The sequence below is a fragment of the Lepisosteus platostomus genome, chromosome 8 (assembly GCF_059453375.1).
Source record: "Lepisosteus platostomus isolate fLepPlt1 chromosome 8, fLepPlt1.hap1, whole genome shotgun sequence".
In the NCBI taxonomy this organism is placed as follows: Eukaryota; Metazoa; Chordata; class Actinopteri; order Semionotiformes; family Lepisosteidae; genus Lepisosteus; species Lepisosteus platostomus.
In genome coordinates, this window is record NC_142618.1 from 37,684,398 (window position 1) to 37,708,743 (window position 24,346).

The following is a 24,346-nucleotide window of genomic DNA, read 5'->3' on the forward strand; positions in this document are numbered from 1 at the left end:
AAAACTGTTGGGCTTTGGAAGAAAGTTAAACATTCTTGTATAAAAGTAATGCATGGTGGATTAATCAAATTAATTTAAAATAGTGAGCAGTAAATCTAAAACATTTTGCAAAGCCTTGATTTTGAAATGTACTGGGATCCATTCTAGTCTTGGTAATCTAGTGGGGACTGTGTGTGTTTTTTCTGACCTCCCAAGGATGTGTTAGCTAGATTTAGACTTGTTACTCAAACTGGTCTGTGTGATGGACTGCTGTCAGTCCTGCCTTGGGCTGTATGCTCCAGTGAGGTTCTAGTTTGCATTGTGAAGATCAGCAGCTTACTGATAATGAATGGATAGATAAGGGGATTTAAAGATGAAAAATTAGGAGTAAGCTTTCAGCACTGAACTATCATTACTTAAATAATGTACTTACTCATTCATCCACTTCTGATTGGATGATGTGGTTGCTTTAAGGGCTTGATAATGGCACTCATAGGACTACAGCCAACTGCTGCTTTGAGCTGAGTATCTGCAGCTCAGTGGGAAGGGCAGCTCACTTTCACAGTGCTGCAGGAGATGGAAAGAACTGGTTACTGGAAAACAAAAAAAAAATCCTCTGAGAATTTTTTTTAATTTCCTGAATGCTTGACGTAGTGGTGACTTGACCTTTTAGGAGTTATTTATTGTTGTGGATGAAAACTTATACAAATACACACTTTCCAAGTCTTGAGAAAATGTATTGTTTGTGGCATAAATTCAAAGTGAAAGGATGCAGTACAATGGAAAACCCTACCTCACATTGCACACTCCTTTGAAAACGTTTCCACAACTGCCTTTTCAAAGCTAGAAGATATGTGACTTGTTATATAACATCCATCAGTGCAGAGCTTAGTTGCTTTAAGGTTTGTGTGTGTACCTCTGAGTTAAGTTTGAATTCTGTTTATTGTTCAGTACACAAACTTCATGCCTCTTTGTGTGCCAGATTTCTTTGATGTTGAATTTTAAATACATTACAAAGAGTTATACTGTATATACAGAACAGACAACTAAGAGATGTATTTGTGTACATAAGAAACTTTCTTTTACTCAAAGAGTTACTTTGGAACAAAGTGCTCATATAGGCTTATATAGACAATATTAGGATCTTTCAACTAGGTGGTTTGTTGAGATTTAGTGATCGATCAGCTATTAGAAGTTAAAATGAGTAAAATGGACTAGACTGCCTTCTCTTGTTTGTAAGAACTTGTATGTTTTTAGAACTGATACCCCATAATTTTGAAAGTAGTCATCTCCACAAGGATAGCATTTCACTGATCTGTTGTGCTGGTGTTTGTCTACATTTGAAGAGTTCTCAAGAATAACAACTCTTGCTCCTTTGTCTTGGCCTAATTACTGTTTTCTTTCCCTTTCTTTCAACAGGCACTGTTTCATGGTAAATTCATTGACACAGGGTTTTCCCTGCCATTCTATAAGCGCATGTTGAACAAGAAGCTCACAATCAAAGATCTGGAATCCATCGACCCAGAGTTTTACAACTCTCTTATCTGGATAAGGTATGCTAAGGTTTTCATGCAAACAATTAAAATATATGTATAAAACTGGTGTATATAAGGGCAGCTTGGTGGTTAGCATTGCTGCCTTGCAGTGCTGGGGCCCGGGGTCCAGTTCCAGACCTGGGGTGTTACCTGTGTAAAGTTTGGACTGTGGGAGGAAACCAGAGCACACAGAGAAAACCCACTTGAACATGGGGCAAACATACAAAGACATGCTGGAAAATTGGCTGTTAAATGTTTTCATTTGTATGTGTAAAAATGTGTGCATGTGCATATTTTACCAGAACTGTTTTCTGTCACAAAAGGGACAACAACATTGAGGAGTGCGGATTGGAAATGTATTTTTCGGTGGACATGGAAATTCTGGGAAAAGTTACCTCACATGATCTGAAGGCAGGTGGTGCAAATCTGCTGGTGACGGAGGAGAACAAGGAGGAATACATTGGGTAAGACCTCTGGTCAAAAAACAGATGCCAAAAACAGTCCTGAAGACTGTCAATTATCGGTTATCCTTTCTGAATATTCAGATCAATCTTACACGTTAGGTAAAAATGGAAATTTGATGTTATTAGGATATCATACTATTAAACCAAATTAAATTGATTCTGCACAGTCTTGATCAAAGATTCCCACTAGAACTGTCAGTTTGTTCCCTGTGAAGCAGTGATGTAGCCAGCGATTTCTTGTACAGTGCAATTCTAAGAACTGCCACACTGCAGGGCATCATAATGTCATGACAAAGACATTATTTTAGTGGTCTGTTAGAGGTAGGAGCATGCTTGTTTACAAGCTAGAGAAGAAATCTTAAGCACTAGGACAATTTCATACTCACACCTTGGCAGTATGGATGACCATGTAGTGTAAGGACCACAGGAGTCCGTAGGATATGCTTGACATGCATTGTGAGCTGCTTGATGTTGTTGGTATTTTTTCAAGCCATTTGTCTGGTAACTGGCACAAAAACTGTACAGTGCCTTGACAATGTGTTCAGCACCCATCCCTTTTTTACACTTAATCTCACAGCCTGGAAGTTTTTTTTAGAATGGGAATTTTTATTGTGAGTCACATATTTATCTTTACAGAGTCCCCCCATAAAAAGAAAGCTGATAATAAACCATAAGTCAATTAAAAATAAAAATGAAATGTCATCCTTTAATAATTATTCATACCCTTTGGTCAATACTTAATTTTACCATCTGGCAGCTATTGCAGCCAGTCTATTAAATTTGCACATTGAGATGGAGTATTATTTGCCCATTCCTGCTAGCAAAAGGGCTCAAGCTTGGTCAGGATATTGGGAGAGCAGCAATGGACAGCAAGTTTGAGTTCTTGCCACAGATTTTCAATGGGATTAAGGTTAGGACTCTGATTGGGCCACTCAAAGACATCACTTTTCTTCATTTTTAAGCGACTCTAGTGTTGCTGTCCTGTTGAAAGACAGACTTCTTCCCCAGTTTGAGCTTTCTGGTACAGGGTATCAGGTTTTGTCCAGGATTTGTCTGTAATGCGCACCAATGTAAAGCATCCCCATAACCGCTTCTACCACCGCTATACTTAATGGTGGTGATGGTCTTACGTGGCTGCCATGCAGTGTTTGATTTGTGCCATACATACTGCTTAGCATTCAGGCCAAGCATTTCCTCTTTAGTCTCCTCAGACCACAAGACTTTCTGCCACATCTCTGCAGTATTTTCTAGATGGCGTTTTGTGAGCTCTTTTGCAGACAAGGATATGGATTTTTTTCAACCAAGGCTTCTTCTTTGCAACCCTCCCCTTTTGTGTAATTCCTTGGAGATTGTTGATCTATGTACGTTATCTTCTGTTGCAGCCACTGACTTCTGTAGCTCGTTCAGTGTCGCTAGCTTCTTGTCTGGCAACTAAGTTTAGGGGGACAGACTGATCTAGATCTGAGCGATAAGTCAGAGACTGCATCTCTGAAGGCATGCAAGTGCCTGTTTCCCAAAAGAATCAAGGCACACATGAGCCAAATTGAGTTTATGAAAGGAAAACTGAAGGAGGTGTGCTTGCGTTGTGCACAGGCTGATGGCAGAGTGGCGCTTTTCCCGGGGAGTGGAAGAACAAACCAAAGCATTTTTGGACGGCTTTAATGAAGTGGTGCCTCTACAGTGGCTACAGTACTTTGATGAAAAGGAGCTGGAGGTAAGGTTTAAAAGACTGCCAAACTCTACATACCAATACACCTGCTCTCCCTCAGTGCGATTTCCCTGGTGATGATCTTTATGCATAGATCATTCCACAAAACCTAAGCAGAAAAGTGGGATTTTGTTGCTTGACCCTTTCCAATCTTAATAGAAAATTCACCTGGGTGGTTTTGGTACTTTTGAGTTTAAAAATTTAATATGCAGTTATTATAGTTACAGTCTGTGCAGGTGGTGCACTCTAATTGGTGGGAATTAAAAGGGAATGTGTAGGTTATCCTGACATGCTATTGTGAAGAGACTCCTAGGATCACCGGGGAGGGTTTGTAAGCAGAGCTTGTGTTTTTGAAGGTGATGCTGTGCGGAATGCAGGAGGTGGACTTGCAGGACTGGCAGAGGAACACAGTCTATCGCCACTACACCAGAAACAGCAAACAGATCATCTGGTTCTGGCAGGTGTGAAACCCATAGTACTAGAAACAGACCCTGAACACCTTTTTAAAATACAGGGAATGCAAAATATCGCTGATACTGTCAGTCTTTGATCAGCCTATAGTAACTTCAGAAGTTTGCACCGCAGTCAAGTGTTTCCACAATAGTGCGCAAGACATGAACTGTATGTATTGAAATTGAGTAGGATATTGATTAATCAATGTATTTCAGTGATATTGAAATATCAATATTGTTTTTCAGACGAGACTTTGAGAAACATGGTACTTTCAAGTGACAACGCAATTGGAATATTAAAAAAATATATATCTGGTACTCTGCACCTGCTGAAACAGATATATTGCATAAATAATTTTTCCCGGTCTTTCTCACTTTTCTGTCATTCCCTCTCCTTTTTTCAGTCTTGCTCCCAGTTAAAGGAGAGGGTGTATTAGCTTATTGAGGGAAGCAGTTCCAATATTATATCATGTAGTGCATATTAGCAGAGAATCATAAATAAGGCACAATTAAAATGTAAAAAAGAATAAAAGATCATGATCATGTTAGGCAAGTGTCTCTCTTCCTCTCTGGGCAGTTTGTGAAGGAGGTGGACAATGAGGTTCGTCTCCGACTGATGCAGTTTGTCACGGGCACCTGCAGGCTACCTCTTGGGGGTTTTGCTGAGCTGATGGGTGAGTTGTTATTGTGGCATCTGTAGTGACCATTAAAAAAGTGAATTGTAATCCCAGTACATCTCTTATTAAACTTGTATTATGATTTTAATTAATTCTGTTACATTAGATAAAAGAGGATACCTTATAAACAATGAATATTAATAGACATGGTTTGGGCAATGCAATTCAGGTGTCCTGAAATACGATTTATCTGTTTGGTTGAAAATATTGTAATGTTTAATGTCATTTTTATAAGTACAAAGGACATAAAATATACTACTAATGCAAGTATCTTGCTAAAAAGTACAACAGTAGCATCCAACTGTATATTTGAGCTCACAACCCTTCTAAAGTTCAGATTCCTAACAGGAATTATTTGAGAAATTAGATAAGTCAACCATTAATCTATGTAAATATGCATTTGCAGTCAAATGTAAATCTTAAATGTGTGGAGCTGAATGTTTTTCGATGTACAAAGTCCTCATCTATTGAAGGGACATGAGGCAAACTGGCCTTTGAAATCAGAAATTATGATTTTTCATGGCAATAAATGGAAAGAAATAAAATGATCATGTCCTTTTTCTGTGACTATTTTTGCAGTGATATTTACAAGATTATTATGATTGTTTAAAAGTGTATATCCGTACAGTAATGGCCCTTGTATTGACTTGCTTTTGTTTGTAATTTAAGCAGGAAGAGAAACTTTTTTTTTAGTTTCTGTCCGTTTACCTGGGCTCTGGATGTTGGTTTCTTTCTTCCTTACAGGGAGCAATGGTCCTCAGAAATTCTGCATTGAGAAGGTGGGAAAAGACACATGGCTGCCCAGGAGCCACACATGGTGAGCATGTCTGTTACCACAACTCTAATACAAAACTTTTTGTAGCCAATACTTAAAAATTGTGCTGCATTCATTACTGTGTCTCGTGTCTTGTCATTTGGTGTCAGGTTGTAGTATAAATTCATAATGAGTGCTGCAGAGGAGAAGGTGCAGAATTGAAAGAACACACTTTATGCACACTTTTATACTCATAGGACAGCTGTCTATGCTGGTTGAGTGAAGGCTGAGTGCCAGCCACAGGACAGCCTTGTTGGTGCTTTGGAACTCTCAGCAGTGTCCGTGCAGAGGAAAACAGGTTTTTTCCATGTGATTTCCATATAACATAGTTATCCTGCTTTCATGGAGCTGGAAAACTTGGCTGTCCTCAATTATTAAATTTTACATTTAATTTACATTTATTTTTAAAGAAAGGCTGGAACACCATCAGTAAGATTAAACTGGTGATAAAGGCTATTAAATTTTATTTGGAACAGACTCCATAAGAAAAAAAAAATATTTTTTTATATTTTCAGTTTCAACCGACTAGACCTGCCTCCATATAAAAGCTATGAGCAGCTGAAGGAGAAGCTCCTGTTTGCCATTGAAGAGACAGAAGGGTTTGGCCAAGAGTAGATGGACTCATGGTGGCAACAGAACTCAGAAGAGCAAAACTTCAGTAATGTACCCAGCCAAGTAAAAAAGAAAATCAAGTTGCACAGATACCTACTAATGTATATAAGCTATTTTGTCATTTAAAACTGTTTTTTTCTGAAACTCATCTAGCAAATTTCCCTTCATTCTGCCTCATAAATATGCAAAACTTCCTTTTAACCATATGTTAATTGTTTCCCCCTTCGAAAACGGGGGATTTTTTTTTGGCTGGGTTTCGGAAGAGGAGCTATGTTTAGTTTATGGCTCTAGTTTTATAGAGCTCAAAGGTGACTGGTCATTCTTGGCTGGCTTCTTTGGTTTCGGCTGTGCACTTTGGATTCACCCAGTTCCCTGTCACTCTAGTGGTGTTTCCCCAGTGATCAGCTCTTGCATGGCTGTCTGTAGCAGTGCTTGAAGTCCAAGACTGCCTTGGGGAGTAAAAAATGCTGCTGGCCTATTGGGATGATATTCTCATAATATTGATAAGATCTATGTGCAGGAATGGGTGATTTTCTCTGCATCTACATTAATAGGGATGCCATGTCTAGTTAGAGCTCTGTGAACCCTCTCTCATATCTTTTTCTGTATTCACTGGTACTTTTTCATATTTTTTCCCTTTTCTTTGACTATGCAGTGTAACATTTACTTCACTGCTTGCTACTTGTATCTGTGAGCAGTGTTGGAAATGTTGCCATTAGATCTCTGTATCTGACTGGCCATCACATGGCAAATGTTGTGATCAGAAGGGAAAGTGAAAAGAATGAAGCTCACCTGGCCTTGTTTCAAGGCATCACTGAAATTAACATACCTTGTCTGACATAAAGATAGAGAGCTCTGTTCAACATGGCCTTTTGTATCCATCTAAATTTTCTTCTACACATGGCTAATCTTGTGGTTTATTGTGCTTCATGCCTTGATGATGACCTCATATTTTGCAGGTGGGATAAGGCTTAGATTGCAGCTTGACTTGCACTGATTCAGTTAGTAAATATTCCTGGAAACATTTAAGGTTTACAGTTACTAAATTTAATCCAGCAATTGCCACATTTCTATGCAGTTTTCCTCAACTTTTATTCAAATGAAGGTTATAATCCAGTCAAAGCCATCATCAGTTTGGTTCATCATTTGGGTATATGATAAGCTCTCCCACTGTACGGAACAAACAAAATGAAATTGGTAAGGTGTAGCGAGATTCAGCCCAGGCACTGTAACCTCAATTTTTTTCTCTGAAGAATGCTGCGAAAATGGTAAGATTTCACACTGCAGACTTGACACTGCAGATTTAACTCAGCTCTCCTGTTTGTTTATTTTCTCCTAGCCAGGTCTAATGTTTTTTTAGCTTTATTTTCAGAAAGGTCAGATAGAGCTCTTGTGTAATTTCTGCCCTTGGTATTCTCCCCTGTGCTACTCCATATAGTGGGTTTACTGGGTTCAAAGACCTCATTCTTTAACGCCACCTAGCATTGTAACATTTACGTAGAAATGAAGTATTTGTAATAACCCATCAAAAGCTAATTTGAAAATCTGTGTAATAAAAAGTTTATTGCTGCATCCTGAAGATAAGACATTTTTGTTAAAGCCAATCACAAATTTGTTCACACCTAGTGATGCTCTAACTTGGCAAACCTTAAGAATAGTTAGTTGAAATATAATCACTAAGTCTGTATAAATTGTTTAAAAACATAAGCACTGTTAGTTTCAACCAAATTTCTATGCTCTGGATGAAGTGTACTCAAATTTATTTATCAAACAGAATTCATGTGTGCACTTTGTATATTTAAAAAAAAAATGTATGATTATCACTAGATTTAATAGCATATCTTTCAAAATGAGACATTTTAAACAAAATTCAGACTTACTTTGACTGGAACATATTTTGTGGATCCTTAATCTTGGGTAAACTTCCTGCACCCTTTTTATAGATTTAGGCTGAACTACAGTGGCATTTTAGATGATCAAGAAGGCTGAATTAATGTTGTCGTAACCAACTGATTGTAGACTTTGTGTGTTTTGGATTGTCCACCTGCTGGTGCATTTGCAATGAAATTTGTGCTTCTTGACACACAGCATCAGGTTTTGTCTGTCCTGGCAAACATTGAGACATTCCCAGTTCTGGTCTCTTTGTGGACCTACCACATTACCAAAGAAAAAACAGCAGAATTACATTTATGGCTTTTGTGTGAGCAGTCTAGAGGGTATGACTAAGTTATTTATTTTAACATATGCTATTGATATGGTACATTTTTAGTTTTGTAATTGTTGAATTACACAACTGCTTTTTCTCAGCTCAATTAGATTTTAAATACATTTTATCCAGGGTGACTACATTTGGAGGCAACTGTCAAAATGTATCTCATTTCTTGGTTATGTGCGTTTAAAGGCATCAGCTTGGGCTGCCAGCTTTTAATGTTTATTTCTTTGCTTCACAATTTAAATAGCATTTTTAAACCATATTGAATTGCACATATCTGATGAAACAGGCTAGTGACCACATTATTGTTTAATAAATCTAAAAAAAAAAATAAATGGCAAAGAAATGAATGGCAGGATTAACTGACAGGAAATTAACAGACATGCATTATTTGAATTTAGTGCTGGGGAGGACATACAGCAGTCTGCATTTTGAAAAAAACAAGAGTATAGAGGCTCATTTAAAGTTTCAGTGGTAATTGCCGTCTTAGTTTAAGACGCATTTAAAGACGAATGGTTTTGGAAGAAATAAGCATTAAAATTTGCAGCCCTGTTTATATAAGCACATGTGAGTCTGAGAGCCTGTAGCAGTCCTGGTGGAGAGTGTAAAGCAGTGTGAGTAGGAGCTCTGTTATGCAATGCGCTGCTTTTCTTTTAAAGGAACAGGCAGCACTGTCTATCTCATTTAGTAGTAACTAGTGTAAACAGTGGTTCTCAGCCCTGGTTCTACACTCTTTCTGCTGTTTTGTGTTCCATCTTGGCTGCTAATCACCAGGGCGAATTACTGCTAGTAACTTATTTGGTTTTGTTTTCTACACTTAGACCTCGGTTTCAAAAATATCTGAATACAGTGATTATCCTGTTTCTGGGTATCCCCCATCTGTTCTGGTTTTGCTCCAGCTGAGTTCTTACTTTCAGCTCAAAAGATTAACTGAAATGTAGCCAACTGGACTTAATCAGAAAGAAAAACCACTGACTCACTGCTGGAGTGTCTGAAAGTCCTGTTCCCATCTGTGTCTGTTCATCAATTGATCAAAAATAATGAGCTGTTAAGATGGAAATAAGGGAGCAAATTCTTAATTAGCAGGTTAAAGAAAGGATTCATTCAGTTCTGTATGCTGAAGTTGTTGGAAATAATGTATTTGAAACCAAGGACTGAGTGCAGAAAAAAATCTACACTTGCAAGCAGATCGGTTGTAGCCACCAATTAGTACTGGTGATGAAAAACTCAGCAGGATAAAAAATTATCAAGACAGACTCCTCCAGTACCACGATTTTGAACCACTGAGTTTCTAGTAAAATAAGAGTGCTCAGGGGAAAGCAATATTTCACAGTATATCTTCGTTGCACAAACGTTTTTTTTTTATTAGGTTACATAAAACTATTTAACCTGAAGAAAAAATGCTGACCTTCAAACATCACAATGTAGTGTCTTGGGCAGCAGTGAATTCTTGCCACTGCACCTTCGCTCGCTCTCTTGAGGTGAGATTACCATCAGTGCAGAGGGAGAGATACTTTCATATGGCACAAAGTACAATAAATTAGACTGATGGATAAATTAAAATATTAGCTTCAATTGAAAATGGTAAGACAGAACAAATGTATAAATAATATGGAATGTAGCTGTTATTTTGGTTGAGGTGTTTGTAGAATCAGTACACCCAGTAGGACTTCAGATTGAAAAGTATTAATTCTAAAGGTGATTGTAACACCTTTCAGAAGCTGCATATAAGTTAATTACAGTGTATTAAAAACATTTTTGTTTCTTTATAAATAAGACTGTTTTTTTAAGGCAGACCAGCTCTTGAAACCCTTATCTAGTGTTGGGAGAAAGTGTTATTTCTGTCACTTCATCAGTAATTTTCCTTTGACTCCACATCACTCACACTAAAAAAACAAGTCACATTTCCTCAGCCGAAAAAGGGTTAATTATGTAAGAAGTGGACTTTTCAGATAGGATTAAATATGGAACAAAATGCGCAGAAAATGTAGATGAATACTTCACAGAGGGGTTTGTCATAGGCCTTTTGGTCAAACGTGGCTTCTGTTATCTGGATTTCAAAAATATTGTACAAAAAATTAAAGCAACCAACATTGATACTTCAAGAATAAAAACTGATGTTCTGGCTTCCTACTTGCTGCGGTCTCTTTTTGCGATGTAAAACTGATTTTTTATTAAATAACTATTTTACTAGCAAAAAGGAGACAGCTACAATTTGTTTGTTGCAAGAGGACACAGCTATTGAGATGTAAAATAAAAGTTTTACCTTTTCTGGTTAAGCTGCAATATCTCAATACCTGCCAAAGGTGTAAGGACAAGTTTGCATTTGAAAAGGCAGATTTGTTAATGTTGCATGTTTGAAAGTTGTACAAAGTCTTTCATTACACTCTGTAATTTCAGTTTGAAAATGAACAACATCTTGGATTTCAAAGGAAAACTTTTAAGGTTGAAGGAAGCTGCATTGTATGCTGAACTCTGGTCCATCCTTTAAAAAGGTTTATTGCATTTCATAATGTCAAAATCCTGGACTGCAGAGTGCAGATACAGCTGCTAACCATGCAGTGAATACAGCCTAATGTTATAATGCTTCTTTGACCTTTGTACTAATGCATCCTCAGAACCTTGACTAGGCAGTTGAGCGCAGTGTAATAAGTGTAATGCTATTTAGGCAGTGCACTGACTTGCACTCTATAAGATTGGCGCATGTAGTCAGTTTGCCAGTTCAGGAAGGGCTTATAGTTTACTTAAACCTATCTACGGGACTCAGTGTCTTTTTCACCGTATTGCTCTTAAAGGTAGTAACAATGCAGCAGTGTTTTCCTGTTGCAGTAACGATCTGCTTTAGGTTTAAAGGAGTCCGCTTACATTCATTTTACAAATTTCAGCTTATTCGTCTTTTGCTATGAGATAGTTTGTGTGCATATTTGACTTCTTGTCATACAGGTGTTAAAACAGCAATCTGAATTTTACCCATTGATTTAATCTGTGTACTGATTTTTAGACTTAACATTGTCTGTAATTATGGCTTTGACATCTTCACATGCACTGAGCTGTAAAACATTGTCTGAACTGAAATTGTTTAATTAACTGAAATTCAGAGAAGACTGATGATAGTGCTTTTGGGTTTTCACCGTTATTGGAGACTCGGTGCAGCCAAGGATAAGAGACATTCTAGTGTGCTGGTATAATTCCTAGCACAATGTTACTCAGTGTCATGCAATTCATTTTTCACATTACAACATAATAGTCTTTTTGAAAGAATAATGTTCATACTGCATTCATTTTGTCATGTAGATAGCCCCCAAGTACAGTACAACTTTTCATTGTGTAATTTCAAATATGTAAAATAAACTTATATTTGTAATTACATAAAAATAAAAGATCTTTATATTCCATCAGAACCCTTAGTGTTAATTACAGTAAAAACTACTTTAGGTAAATTGTGCTTCCTAAGAAGAAAAAGACAATTGTAAAATGTACTCTTTATATCAAAGGAATATATAGCATACAGTTTCATTACATTTTTACAGTCCCAGGAAATTGATCTTTTGGGGTTCTGTGATGTATTATTTCTATCAATGACAAAATACTGTAACATATCAAATGTAGTCAACACTGTAAAAATGTATACTGTACAGCTCGAGCTGTTTAAAACATGTACAGAGGATTTGATTTTATTTTTACCTGCTTACCATCAAATGATTTGGTTTTTAAGTAAACTTGTCCTATAGTTAAAAATTTGGTTAAAAATCTTTGCTCAGGATATATCTTGTTGGCTTTTTTTCAGACCTGCCTGTGGAAAGAACCATATTTAATAAATGTATCTGACAGTCTTTGCATTTGATATTTTTATTTGTTCAATTGTGTGGGATAAATAGATCTTTAAATCCTCTTTCTAGGATAAAAATAAAAAAGCCTCCTACCTCATCTTGATGCATTCTAGCTTGTCAATTATTTAGAATTGCACAAGTTGTAAATCTTTCAGAAGAATTTGCTTCATAGTGCAAGAATGCAAGTAAGTGCAAAAGACACAAGTGGTGCCTACCAGGCTGTGCCAATGTCCATTCCTCTTATAATTTTAAGTAACATCATAGCCTTTCAGATCAGTCCATACCTACATTTCTTTCTGATTTCCACCTTGCAACTAAGTTTGGGCAACGTGGTGTTACTTGGGTATCCCATACTGTCCAGACCTGGCCTTGTTAGTGTCAGAGCTGACAAGATCATGCTGCATAGTGGTTTATATACTGGTGGTAAAAATTAAGCAAATTAAATTGTTCGAGCATGTTCTGTGATTCTTTGCTTGATTTAAAATAATATACTAGTCTAGAGAAACAATGCTACAGATTGACATAACCATGAATAAAAAAAGTTTTCAAACATTTCAGTTTACTAAAATATAAAAGCAATTTCTTCAAGAAACTCTATGAAAATGTGTGAAATGGCAGTAAGGAAATTTTTGGATTTTGGATTGAGATTAAATTTTAACTTAAATCAATGGTGTGCATTGCTTAATTAACATTTTCCGTGCCACATCTTAATGTAGGGTTTGTCTCTTGGCACCTTTGCCTGTCTTAACATTGGCTTCAGAATTTGCAGCTTAATTCTAACATTCCAGTTACACTCTGACACGCTCTTCAGATTTTCCAAGGACATCACCAAACTGGTGGGGAAGGGGGTATTTAGTGTTTCCTCAATTAACTTTGATACAGCTATTATCATTCATGCCCTCAGAGTTTCATACCAGTGTTAATTCCTGTCCTGAGCAGCCAGACCCCTGTTGCCTGAAACAGAACCTAATGGGTCTCAGTGATGGTGAGCTTCAGACCAGCAAGCATGTGCACATAAAGAGACTGACTCTTCTATTAAAAGATTTAAAATGCTCTGATAGAAGTTATTGCCTATTGGAGACCCTTTTGAAAATAAGTTTATTAATACAAGAAAACCATGATTTTCATATCAGCCAAGTTTGGAAATGTACAGTATGTACCATGAGAATCTTTTGCTGAAGGTCTTGATTCCCAGCAAAAGCTGAATCATGTTGTTTTATTTCTGTAACAAAACCACTGCATGGACAAATTGCTACATTAAGTAAAGCATAGCCAAATAAAACATTTGTAATTGTAATTGTAATTCAATGCTGTTGAAGTTAGAGCTATATATGTAAACAAAATAAGTATTTCATATATATATATTAACTGTGTATATACTTGAATATATATACTCCAGAGGGGAAATGCTTCAGTGAAATTTGCAAAGGAATGAGTAGAAGTTAATTTCACATTGAAAAGTAGAAACTGTAGTAGGTAAGTGGGACATATAAGGGAGGAATAAGCAGAACAAAAACCATTTGAGAGTGGGTAGGAAAAGTGAGAAAAGAGGCCAGAAGGTGTCACAAATATGCAATAAAGAAAATATTTTCTTAAAACCTGCTAGTTTAGAATTAATTCTTCTGTAATTAAGAATCTAAAATGTCTTGGTCAGGGCATAAAACAATTTAGAAAAAATGTTATTCATGTAGTTAATGAATATAGAATGAGATCCAGTTCTTGGATGGACATGCTGTCAGTTATTGAGTTTTTTAAGAAGTTCAACTGCCTCTTTATGAACCTAGAAAGAAGGAAAAAATGTCAAATCCCTGGTTGATGGCAGTTTATGCAGAAAAATAATTTCTGCAATATAAGGGCTTTCTTGGTTATTTTCTCTTTTAACAGTGAACTAAAATACAGCATATCAAATCAAGAGGCATGACCAGTTAAAGGGGAACCGCAACACTATTTTTATGTTTTGAGGTTCTAATGAATTGGCAATGATGAGTGTATTTCAAACCACAATGAAACTAACAGGTACATGGTAATGTGTACAACTTCCAATTCACATCTCAAAAGAGAAGAAGTTTCGACATACAATATGCATAGTGCCATATTGCTGTCTGCGATTCAGAAGGAGGCAACAAAATGTCTGGTGACGCGAAAGCAGCCCTATTACATTGGAAACATGCTTTAGACCAAGTGGATTTTGCTGATATTAATTTTAATATTTTCATGAAACCAACAAAAGGCAACGTGTTTTTAGCTACTTTATGTATTACAAAAAAAGAGCAACCTGCCAACCAACTAAAATTTTCATTTTCAAGTTTTTAAAAAGTGCTCCATCGTTTACATTAGTGGTTATTTCATGGTAAACCGCACCCTGAAGAAAAATTCTAGCAGGACTTATATTTTTGCAGGTATTGTTGCCGTTGCCTCAACAGGTAATTTGAAAGAGCACAACTGAATTGAATTCGACAAATCGACTTCAAGACTTTTGCCGACAAATACTACTTGTTAACACATTATGCAGATCTAATTCTAATTCGAAAATATCTGGGGTGAAATATCTGCTGCACTGTACTTATTCGATTGTACATCACACTGAATCGCACCAAGAAATGTGTCAATGGGACCAACATCAGTGCCCAAGTTTATCACCCATCTCTTAGCTAGTTGAATATCCCTCGGAAAAGGAAACAAGTTAGACTTTCTGGTGATCTGATCATTTGTTTAGTGTGCGACCATCGTGTTCTGAACAGCCAAATACCTGACAGTGGCGCATCATTTAAAATATATCTATATATAGTTCTAAAAGACAAAAAAGGATTAAAGGTTTCTCATTTCCTTGCAGTGCCTAATGAGCAGACATGGCTGCTTTCATGTCACGATTCTCTCAAATTCAAAATTATCAGTCTGAGAAATTGGGACTGCCGTTCCCCTTTAAGAGTTCCCAATGCCTTCTGTCTTAACAGTAGAGCATGTTACTTTGTTTCATCAAAGCACCAGATATTTATTTTAAAAAGGACCAAGCTGGGAGGCACTTGGTACACAGAGACTACACCACAAGAATCAGACTCTCCAGAAGTGATCTATATGTGCGACTATCAAGTGTCTCTGACTAGCTGACGCTGGGCTAAGACCCAGATTCCTACCTGCTTGTCTTCCTCCGTGTGAGCTGGATAGTCCCTGGCTTTAGAAAGCCACATCCTGGCCTTCTCCTCTTCTTTCAACATCATGTAGGTCTTCCCCACCATCAGCAAGTTCTTGCTATAGAAATTGCAGTCAACTGCATTGGGACAGGCAGGGGAAAAACAAAAATGAAATCAACAAATAGAATGCATTCCTCCTTTTACATCAAGTGGAAAGCATGATGCAATTAAATTAAGGGATTCTTGTCATAGAAACATAAATAGAGCATATTCAGAAATATACACGGATAAGTAAGATTTCTCATTGTAAATGTTAAAAGCTTTTGGAGTTTTAAGTACATAAGCTTTCTGTGTTAAGGCTCAGTAACCTAATAATACTGTAAGGTTTGCTTTTTCAGTAGTTCTTTAAAAGCTTGGGTAACACATTTAGTCAGAACCAATATTCAGACTGCATCTTGGGCACATTACCAAGCTGCACAACCCAAACAATCCCACTACACCAAAACACCAGTGGATTTAAATGCTCTTGAAAACTATGAGGCGTGACATCACAATGACCTGTTCAAACCCACTTGATGTTAGTGTCACTGGGCAGTAGAAACAACTGTCAAGATAACAGGGTTTTCAATTTAATTCACCAAAACATTCAGCTAAAACCATATCCTATAACAAAAGCATATTCTTCCTGGAGCTTATATGCAATGACTTTGTTACAAACAGGAACAAGTTTGTTATCAGCCAGTAGAAGCTTCCTCATTCCTAACATTCCATTATGGATTCCACAATGTCTTTTTGTCTATGGATGTCTAGAGATATACTTGTAACTCTTAGCACACTAGAAACATCATTTGTTGTACACTTGCCACACGAGTCAGAGACATCTTCACCACTATATGGTCACATTTCAAATGGATTGGGGGAAAAAGCAAGTGATCCTACTCTCCCTTGTTTAAGAGTTAAAATGCTTTATATAGCACATTTGTTTTAAACACCTGTTTACTGGAACAGCATACATGACCATTAAAACTAACCACTAAAGACAAAAACACTGTTGTGGTAATTATTGGCTATTGGTCTAGCTTAAAGTAGATAATTGAAAAAAAGACCATTTGAATAAATGTTTGTTGTGGCACTTTATTCAAAATTCCTTTTTTTTTTTAGTGTACTTGAAATGTTCACACCTAGCATAAAGTCCAAAAAAACAAAGTGCTGATTCTATCTAATTAAAAATGAAAACCAGGAACATTACTAATAGTGAGATTTTCTCAGGTCCTACACTGTGTTCTCTAACTTCTCAATTTAAAATAAGGACCCTTCAGCAATTAGCTAGTTAAATGATCTGTCAAAAAAACATGTCTTAAACTCAAATACTGAGTAGAGACTGAGTTTTTGCTCTTCTTTTGCTGAGCCCTTCACCTATAGATGGATATGAGTGAACAAGCATATGTGAGAACCATAAGGTTTTCTCAGTTTTAAATGATCATTTTTTCTTTCATCATACCTTCTTCTGCCCTCAGGAAGAAACCTAGAGCCTGAAAAAGTACAGAAGGATTTGATGTTAACTGAAGTATTTATAAAAATCAAAAATACAGAAAGTAGGCAAAAGAAACCACACCCTTTTCCATAGACTACTGGTAAATTCCACATTGGGTTGATTTGAAATTCCAATTAGTTCTATCACTTGCTTCATTACAGAATTATTAGAACCCTAAATGAACCAGGTTCTAGTCCCTGGTCTTGGAGCCTCCCAAACCTGCTGTTTTCATTCCAGCTGTGCTCCTTAACTGAACTCCGAAGAGGTTAACTCAACTAAGAGGTTGGCTGACTGGAGTCTTTCCTTCTTTAAGTTTCTTTTTTCTGCTCAGAAGTTGGAGATCCTAGCTTTATGAATCCTAATAGACAAAACCTCAAAATGTTTAGGAACTGTGAACAATTACAGGATTAAATAATTAATCATAATATTAGGTCGGGTTAAGTGTTCAAATGTGTAAAAGAGATCATGTGGAATAAAACCCAGCAGATGCGGAGCTCCTCAGGACCAGGACTACCAGCTTCTGGTGTAAATACCTTGTTAGACCCTGTGTGTAACCCCAGAATAAATTACAGGTCACGGTGTCTTCCTTTAAGAAAAATAAATATGTTTTCTAGTACCCAGTTAACAAAAAGGTACCCAAACAGCTTTTGGAAGTCTTGACAGATTGAAATGAGCTTTGTGAAGTTGTCTTCTAGAGGTCACCCAATGCCCTGTTTTACAGGGTTTGCTTAAAATGAGTGAAAGAAGGTGGTACTACAATGATACAGGAATGTTCCAAAGTGTTGCTGCTGTACTAAATTCCCCCAGTGTTGCATGAAGAAGGGAGGGACATTGAGACAAAGTGCACATGTCCTCACCTCTTCATAGGTGGAGCTGGGAGGAGAGGCGAAGATCATGGCTGCAATTTTGTGCTGGTACCAGGGCAGCTCAGCAAAAGCAAAACACCTTTAAAAATTGAATGTATTAAACCTGTTAAGAGTACAGAATTTACCAATTTGGTAAGGCATTTTATTTTTTTCATTATTACCATCTTTTAAGAGGGATAAAACACTTGTTTTGAGAAGTCCAAATAAGTGCTGAGAAGAGTTATTAGATTATTGAATATGAGAAAGCAAATCACTCACCATAGGCCAAGGATATGGATTGAGGTAGCATCTTTAGGATTCAATGTGATAGCTTTCTAAGACAAAATACATACAAATACTGTTAAATAATTATAATATACTTATTTATAATATACTTACCTACTGCCTGGTCTCTCTCACACCTGAAGAAGGCTCAATGGCCGAAACATTGTGTTTTCTCTCTTCTTTTTTTCAGCATGGAATAAACCTATGACTTGTTCCTTTGCAGCCTACGCATGCTAACGCAGCTACCCACCTGAACTAATTATAATATATATATAACTAACATTATTACATCTACATAAAATCAATACAATTCAAAGAATGCTACATTAAATGCTGAAAGCTTTTAACTATCTTAATTTAAAGATTGTAATGAACCAACAAGTACTGAATTTTAGATCTTAACAGACTAAAGGCAGAAAACTCACCTCCAAATGTTCTCTTATGACGTAAGCATTTCCAATCTTTATCTTGGTTCCTTCATACTCTCCAATGTCACTGAGACATACAGCATACCACTGTTATAACAACAGACATAGCAATAACTGGTTTAAAACAAGTACAAAAGTACACTACTTTCACAACGGAACACATTTCAAATACTACACTTTAGGAGACATACACTTTTTTAAAAATAATGTTTTGAGAAAGCATATATAGGTATATTTGGGACTTATTGCTATTGTTTCCTGAACAACTGTACCAACAGAGCATGGGTGTGCATTAGCATTTTTAAATGACTCTCTTGGACCAGGTGTTATTTAAGATGACTGTATGTCATATACTGTACATCCTTTGACAGTAAAAACAGCTCTTGGAGCAATGATATTTAAGTAATGCAAATTACTTAATTACAGAAAGAGACGTACTGTATTTCTGAAAATTAAATGCACTGGAAAGAAGGTGAATAGAAGCGTTGATTTTCCTTTTTGCTGGAAAAGTTATCCTACAAATTGATAGGAATTTTACTAATTCTGCAAGTCTCTGGTTTTACTTGTACACAGTATCCATGTAAAAATTAAAGAGGTCTTGTATTCCCTCTCTGACAGAGAAGCATGCTGTCAACTATTTTAATGTTGTGTGGACAACTCTTGGAAAAGTTAGAAATGCAATGAATCTCTGAAGATTCAAAGATAAAAAGAAATAGTCATGATTTTTTTTTAGTTTAAGTAAATCACTCAGAAACTGCAGCTTTCACATTGTACAAAACAGCAAGAGAACTATATGGTGAAAGGTAGGAAGCCTTGTGATGGAATTATCCGGACAGCGGCTGGAAGACTGTGATGAAGATGGGATAAGATGTGTAGGAGCTATGAAGCAGAAGCATTACATATGCCGTATATGTTACATAGGCTATGGGAATAAGGACCCCAGGATGCCTGTAGTGTGAATATTGTGGCAATATTGAGCAACATGGGCCACAATCCCACTTCTCATTAGTCTTTGTAAGCTGGATGAATATTCATGTTTTTAACTTTTATTGGGTATAAAACGTTATTAGATTTATTGAATGAGTAAATTCAAATATATGTTACTAACATACTCAACGATGTCTAAACATGTGGAGCTTTGAAAGTACCAAAATGAACTCATATGTGCTGCACTTGAGATTTTGAGTTCTTCATGTATTAAACACAACATCTCACTTTATGGGCAGAAAAGCAGGACTGGTTTATCTCTAGTGCCTTCTTGACACAGTCAAAGGCCTCGTACGTCAGCCTCTTCTTGTCCTCTGTGGAGATGTGGGACTGGAAGGCCAGGTCTCGTGTGGCGCGCGCCAGGCGCCACAGGAACTCAGCATTGTCACTGCGAAGAGAGAAAGCACAACTGGCACTGGCAGAAGGACAATGATTTGAAAGGGGGAGAAAAAACAATATTTTTCTGGGACTTAAAAGAAAGTGAAAGCACTGAATCTTTTAAGTATTGAATAAAGAAGATGAGAAGACCTGATATAGATATGAAAAATCCTCAAAGATATTGACAAACTCAACCTTGCAGATTCCTTCAATATGAACAGCGAAACATGAACATGAGGGCTCAAGTGCTACAAGCTACCCAGCCATGTTGTTGAAGTCAAAACCCTGGCTTCTTTCCAGGGTTTTTCCAGTCATTTTTAACATTAAATGACTTTTCTCCATAGTTCAACAATTTATCTTAAGATCAGAATTACTTTAGTAGCAAACACTGCACATCAGGAGCTTTTCAACAACTGCAAGCTTTTCCAATGGTCAAGAGTTGGTTCCAATGGTTGGAAGACCGTGAAGTCATGTCTTTAAGCAAGGCAGAATGATTCAGTTCAGTAATCCAGGGCCCACCTGTCTTTATACTGAACCAGCAGCTGGTATAGCTTCTCAGTCTCTCCACAACTGTAAAGGTAGTCAGCTTGTTCAATTACATCCTGAGCTGGAAACAAATGCAAACAACAGCCACTGTAAAGGTCTGTGTGGTTAAGATGACCAACACCAGTTTCTAGAAGTTTCTACAGTTAATTCAAAACAAAAAAATATAATTTTCCTTCAATGCCTAAAATATGAACTAGTAACGTATTCTGCACTACAAAATACAATAGTTTGCCTGGTGTTACACGCTCCTGCCTAACACCGTAACAACCTTTTAAATGTTGAGTATAATGTTAACTATAATGGTATAGTTCATTTTCCACAGTGGATAAAACAGGCTGTTTCACAGAAAGAAAATGAGAAGGACAGACTACGCTTGTGATAAAATAAGACATGCTGATCAAACTCCATCAAAATAGTAAATACATGAAAAGCATGATGTGACACAATCTAAAATCAAAGATTATACAGAAAAAAATATTTTGGGACACCTGATTGCTGGCATTAAAGCCATCTGATGTAACATACATCTTTTATTAAATTCATTGTCAGAACATTTTCATGGCTCGTTTGCATAATATCAGAGTGTTGTACTTAGTACAGAAAATGTTTAATTTATAAACTATCACTGCCAAGATAGCAACATTATGTTTTGTCGCCTGTCCCACACATCCCAAAATGTGCCTTTATTTATGGAATTTTTGTCAGTTTGCTTCAAAAAATGCGTGTCCAATCCAGGTCCTGGAGTCACAGCCTATCTGTGGGTCATAACTTAATGAGCTGGTTTCTGGCTTTCTGACCATTTTTCCAGCTTTTCCCATCTCTTCAAGTGTTTCTGCTTTAAAGAGATCTTTAAAGATGTAAATACTGAACTGTAAATACTGTTAGCAGCTCTCCAGGACCACGTACAGACACTCCTGCATACAGCATAATTGTCTGCATTTCCAGTTTCACAGTACCTTTGTCAAAAGCATGAACTACCCCTGAGCCAGAAACCAATCTGTAGGCTTGATAACCCATGAACGACAGGGCTGGCAAGGTCACCAGGAATGCAGAATTCCCTCCGACCTGAACAGAATGGAAAAACAGAGAAGTGAAACATTACAACTACTGTAGACGAACAATGCTCTTTAACAACCCCCCTCTATAAGTTGGCTTAATTACTCTGCTCTCCTCCCCACTGATCGCTGATGTGTGGTGAGTGTTCTGGCGCACTATGGCTGCCGTCGCATCATCCAGGTGGATGCTGCACATTGGTGGTGGTGGAGTGGAGTCCCCATTGCCTGTAAAGCGCTTTGAGTGGAGTGTCCAGAAAAGCGCCATATAGATGTAAGCAATTATTATTATTATTATGAATAATAATAATAAGTTTAAAAACACACATAAAAAAGCAAACACTAAAAAGTGAAAAAATGAGAGTCCACTTTGACCATGCAGTCCATTTTAACCAGGCTAACGAATCCACAGCACTCATCTTGACCGATAGTAGCCGGTGCTATGCCAGAACTCAGAAGCAACTCTAATTCATCGGCTCTGCGCCAGTTAATTTCCATGTACCGGATAAAGGACAGAGTCTTTCTGTTTTAGTATGAGTAACCTGGCCATATTAAAACTTGAAAAAAGTGTAGCATACAAAACGTACGCAATTTTAAATGCGGGACAAGTTTAGCCTCTTTTTTCGTCTTTGTCTTGAATGCTCTACAATGCACAATGTAGTTCAATTACGCACAAGACGACCCTTGGACTTGCAGAAAAATACCGAATTAAGCAAAATCGACATTCATTTAGCTCGTGGCAAGACAAAAGTTAACGATTACTCATTTATTTCAGATGTTCTTAACGTTATGCACTTTAGTTTTTCACTCATTAACAAAAAGCATATTTTCCTTTAGGAATGATGTTTTAAAAACAGTATTTCGGCACCAGCTAGTTAAATTTATCATTGTGTTATTTAAAAAAAAGTAATATGATCGTAACAAACAGTTCCATTTACCCTATTGCAAAGAAAGTGCAATTTGCCTGAACACGTTTCTCCTGTGGATCTTTTGTCTGAATAATGAAGTTTACAGTTTTCTTGAGCGTACACAGTCGTTATGATCACAGTCGGTAACATCGCTGTAAATTATAGTATACGATTCAAATGATTGAAAAAAGCAATAAAAGAGAACCACCCCAACTCTAAATTATACAGTGAAAAATACTTTAAATAAAAAAACGAATTGGAAACTTAGATCTACAGGTTTCACAGTAACTAAACGTTACATTTCCACGCTAGCAGTGAAAGATAACTGCAACACATCACAACGCTTATTTACAGTCCATTTCGCCCGGTTGAAATAATACAGTATGCTACTGACTCTCCCGCTGCCCAAGATAACGTTGGGCTTTAACTAAAAGCTAAATACTACCGGAGCCTAACTTCAGATCTGTTAGATTTAACAGAAACACAAATTACATTTTTCAGGAAGTATTTGTTGCGGCTTATCCAGCAAAACCCGGAGTGTGTCTTGGTCCTGCAGTGCCCACCACCCGCAACCAGCAGAGTCCGCACAGGCAGCCGCATCAACGCCGACCCCGCCATCCCGGCTGTCAACCTCAGAATGCTGAAGCGAATGCAACTCAACAGCTGGTATGTAAGGAAGCTGGGCTGGACTACAGTCCCTCTTAGGTTTCTTACGGCTGGAAACAGAAGTCAGTTTTATAGTTCCCAGCACGCCCCTGTCTGACTGTTTCTGTTCGCTTTTTTTAAAGGATAATAATAATAATTCCTTGCACTTATAAAGCACATTTCTGGACACAGGATGATGAAGCCACTTCATAGATGGGGATTATTAGCAGGCCATGATTGGTAAAGACCTATGGGAAATTAGGGCAGGACATCAGATTTTTAATGACCACAGAGAGTCAAGACCTCAGTTTTATATCTCATTCAAACAATGGTGCCTTTTTACAGTATAGTGACCCTATAACTATACTGGGACATTAGGCCCCACACAGACCACAGGGTGAGCACTCCCTGCTGGCCCCACTGACACCTCTTCCAGCAGAAACCTTAGTTTTTCCCAGGAGGTCTCCTATCCAGGTAGTGTCCAGGCTCATACAGTATCTGCTTAGTATTAGTGGGTTGCCAATGGTGAGTTGCAGGGTGAAAATGGCTGCTAGCATCTTTCTCACTCTGGAAATGTATGCAAGATCATGATTTATCTTAGACTGTATACCCTTTTAAGACACGGTGAACTGCCATCAAGCTTCATTTTGAATTCTTCATGGCCTGGTATTTCTGCAACATTATTTTAGGAAGTTATCGATTGATGAAAAAAATACCTGGAAAGCCTGCCAGTTTAAGTAGTAAAATCCCTTTGCATTAATCAATTTTGACTGTTGGGGAAGAATTAGTGTCAAAGTAGTATTTTTGTCCCCTCCAATTTCTGATTTCCACTGTCAGAGCTTTGTATGCAGAGACACTTGAAAGAATCATTGTTGTTCCAGTTAACTATATAATACCATATTAATATTACCATTTTAATTGCTAGAAGTACAATTGACAAATAATGCTGTAGCATAAGGTGGGCATATTCAGGAATTGCTTAAATAAGCGATGAAGGAACAGTGTATCGCTATGAGCTGCAGAAAGGTAGAATACAACAATTGGGCCCATAACCAAATTTTGGACATATTGTACATATTTATTAATTATAGTACATGGGACTAAAAAAATTAAAATGACAGCTCTTGCCGACGTGAAGCAGTTGAATTTTTGACATATAATCCTAATAAACGCAGGCTGTAGTCGACTCGAGTCATATACTACTGATAGCACTTCACTGTACTTGAAATATGCTCATATTGGTTTGAATAAGAACTCTGGTATACAGAATAAATTAATTTAGGGTAAGAAAAAAAAACAAGAAAACAATACTGAAACATAAAAA

At 37.1% G+C, this 24,346-nt stretch overlaps 2 protein-coding genes across 3 annotated transcripts in view; one reads left to right on the forward strand and one right to left on the reverse strand.

The window, feature by feature from the left end:
* wwp1 (WW domain containing E3 ubiquitin protein ligase 1) overlaps positions 1–12,286 on the forward strand; it is a 48,268-nt gene extending 35,982 nt beyond the window's left edge. For both annotated transcript variants that reach the window (XM_088643321.1, XM_088643322.1), the window contains exons 19-25: positions 1,399–1,532; positions 1,838–1,978; positions 3,572–3,692; positions 4,043–4,147; positions 4,716–4,812; positions 5,560–5,632; positions 6,145–12,286. In XM_088643321.1, coding sequence (XP_088499447.1) covers positions 1,399–1,532; positions 1,838–1,978; positions 3,572–3,692; positions 4,043–4,147; positions 4,716–4,812; positions 5,560–5,632; positions 6,145–6,244 — 771 coding nt within the window. In that variant the 3' untranslated portion in view covers positions 6,245–12,286. The remainder of the gene's footprint in view (positions 1–1,398; positions 1,533–1,837; positions 1,979–3,571; positions 3,693–4,042; positions 4,148–4,715; positions 4,813–5,559; positions 5,633–6,144) is intronic.
* A 1,080-nt stretch (positions 12,287–13,366) lies between these two features.
* On the reverse strand, positions 13,367–23,043 carry rmdn1 (regulator of microtubule dynamics 1). Its single transcript, XM_088643323.1, has 10 exons — positions 22,870–23,043; positions 21,374–21,482; positions 20,391–20,478; positions 19,722–19,881; positions 18,504–18,593; positions 18,073–18,128; positions 17,806–17,893; positions 16,916–16,946; positions 15,418–15,551; positions 13,367–14,063 (listed from the first exon to the last, which is right to left on the reverse strand). Exons 1-10 carry the CDS (start codon positions 22,993–22,995, stop codon positions 14,019–14,021), a joined length of 927 nt encoding a protein of 308 aa, XP_088499449.1. The 5' UTR covers positions 22,996–23,043; the 3' UTR covers positions 13,367–14,018.
* Positions 23,044–24,346: the final 1,303 nt, after the last annotated feature.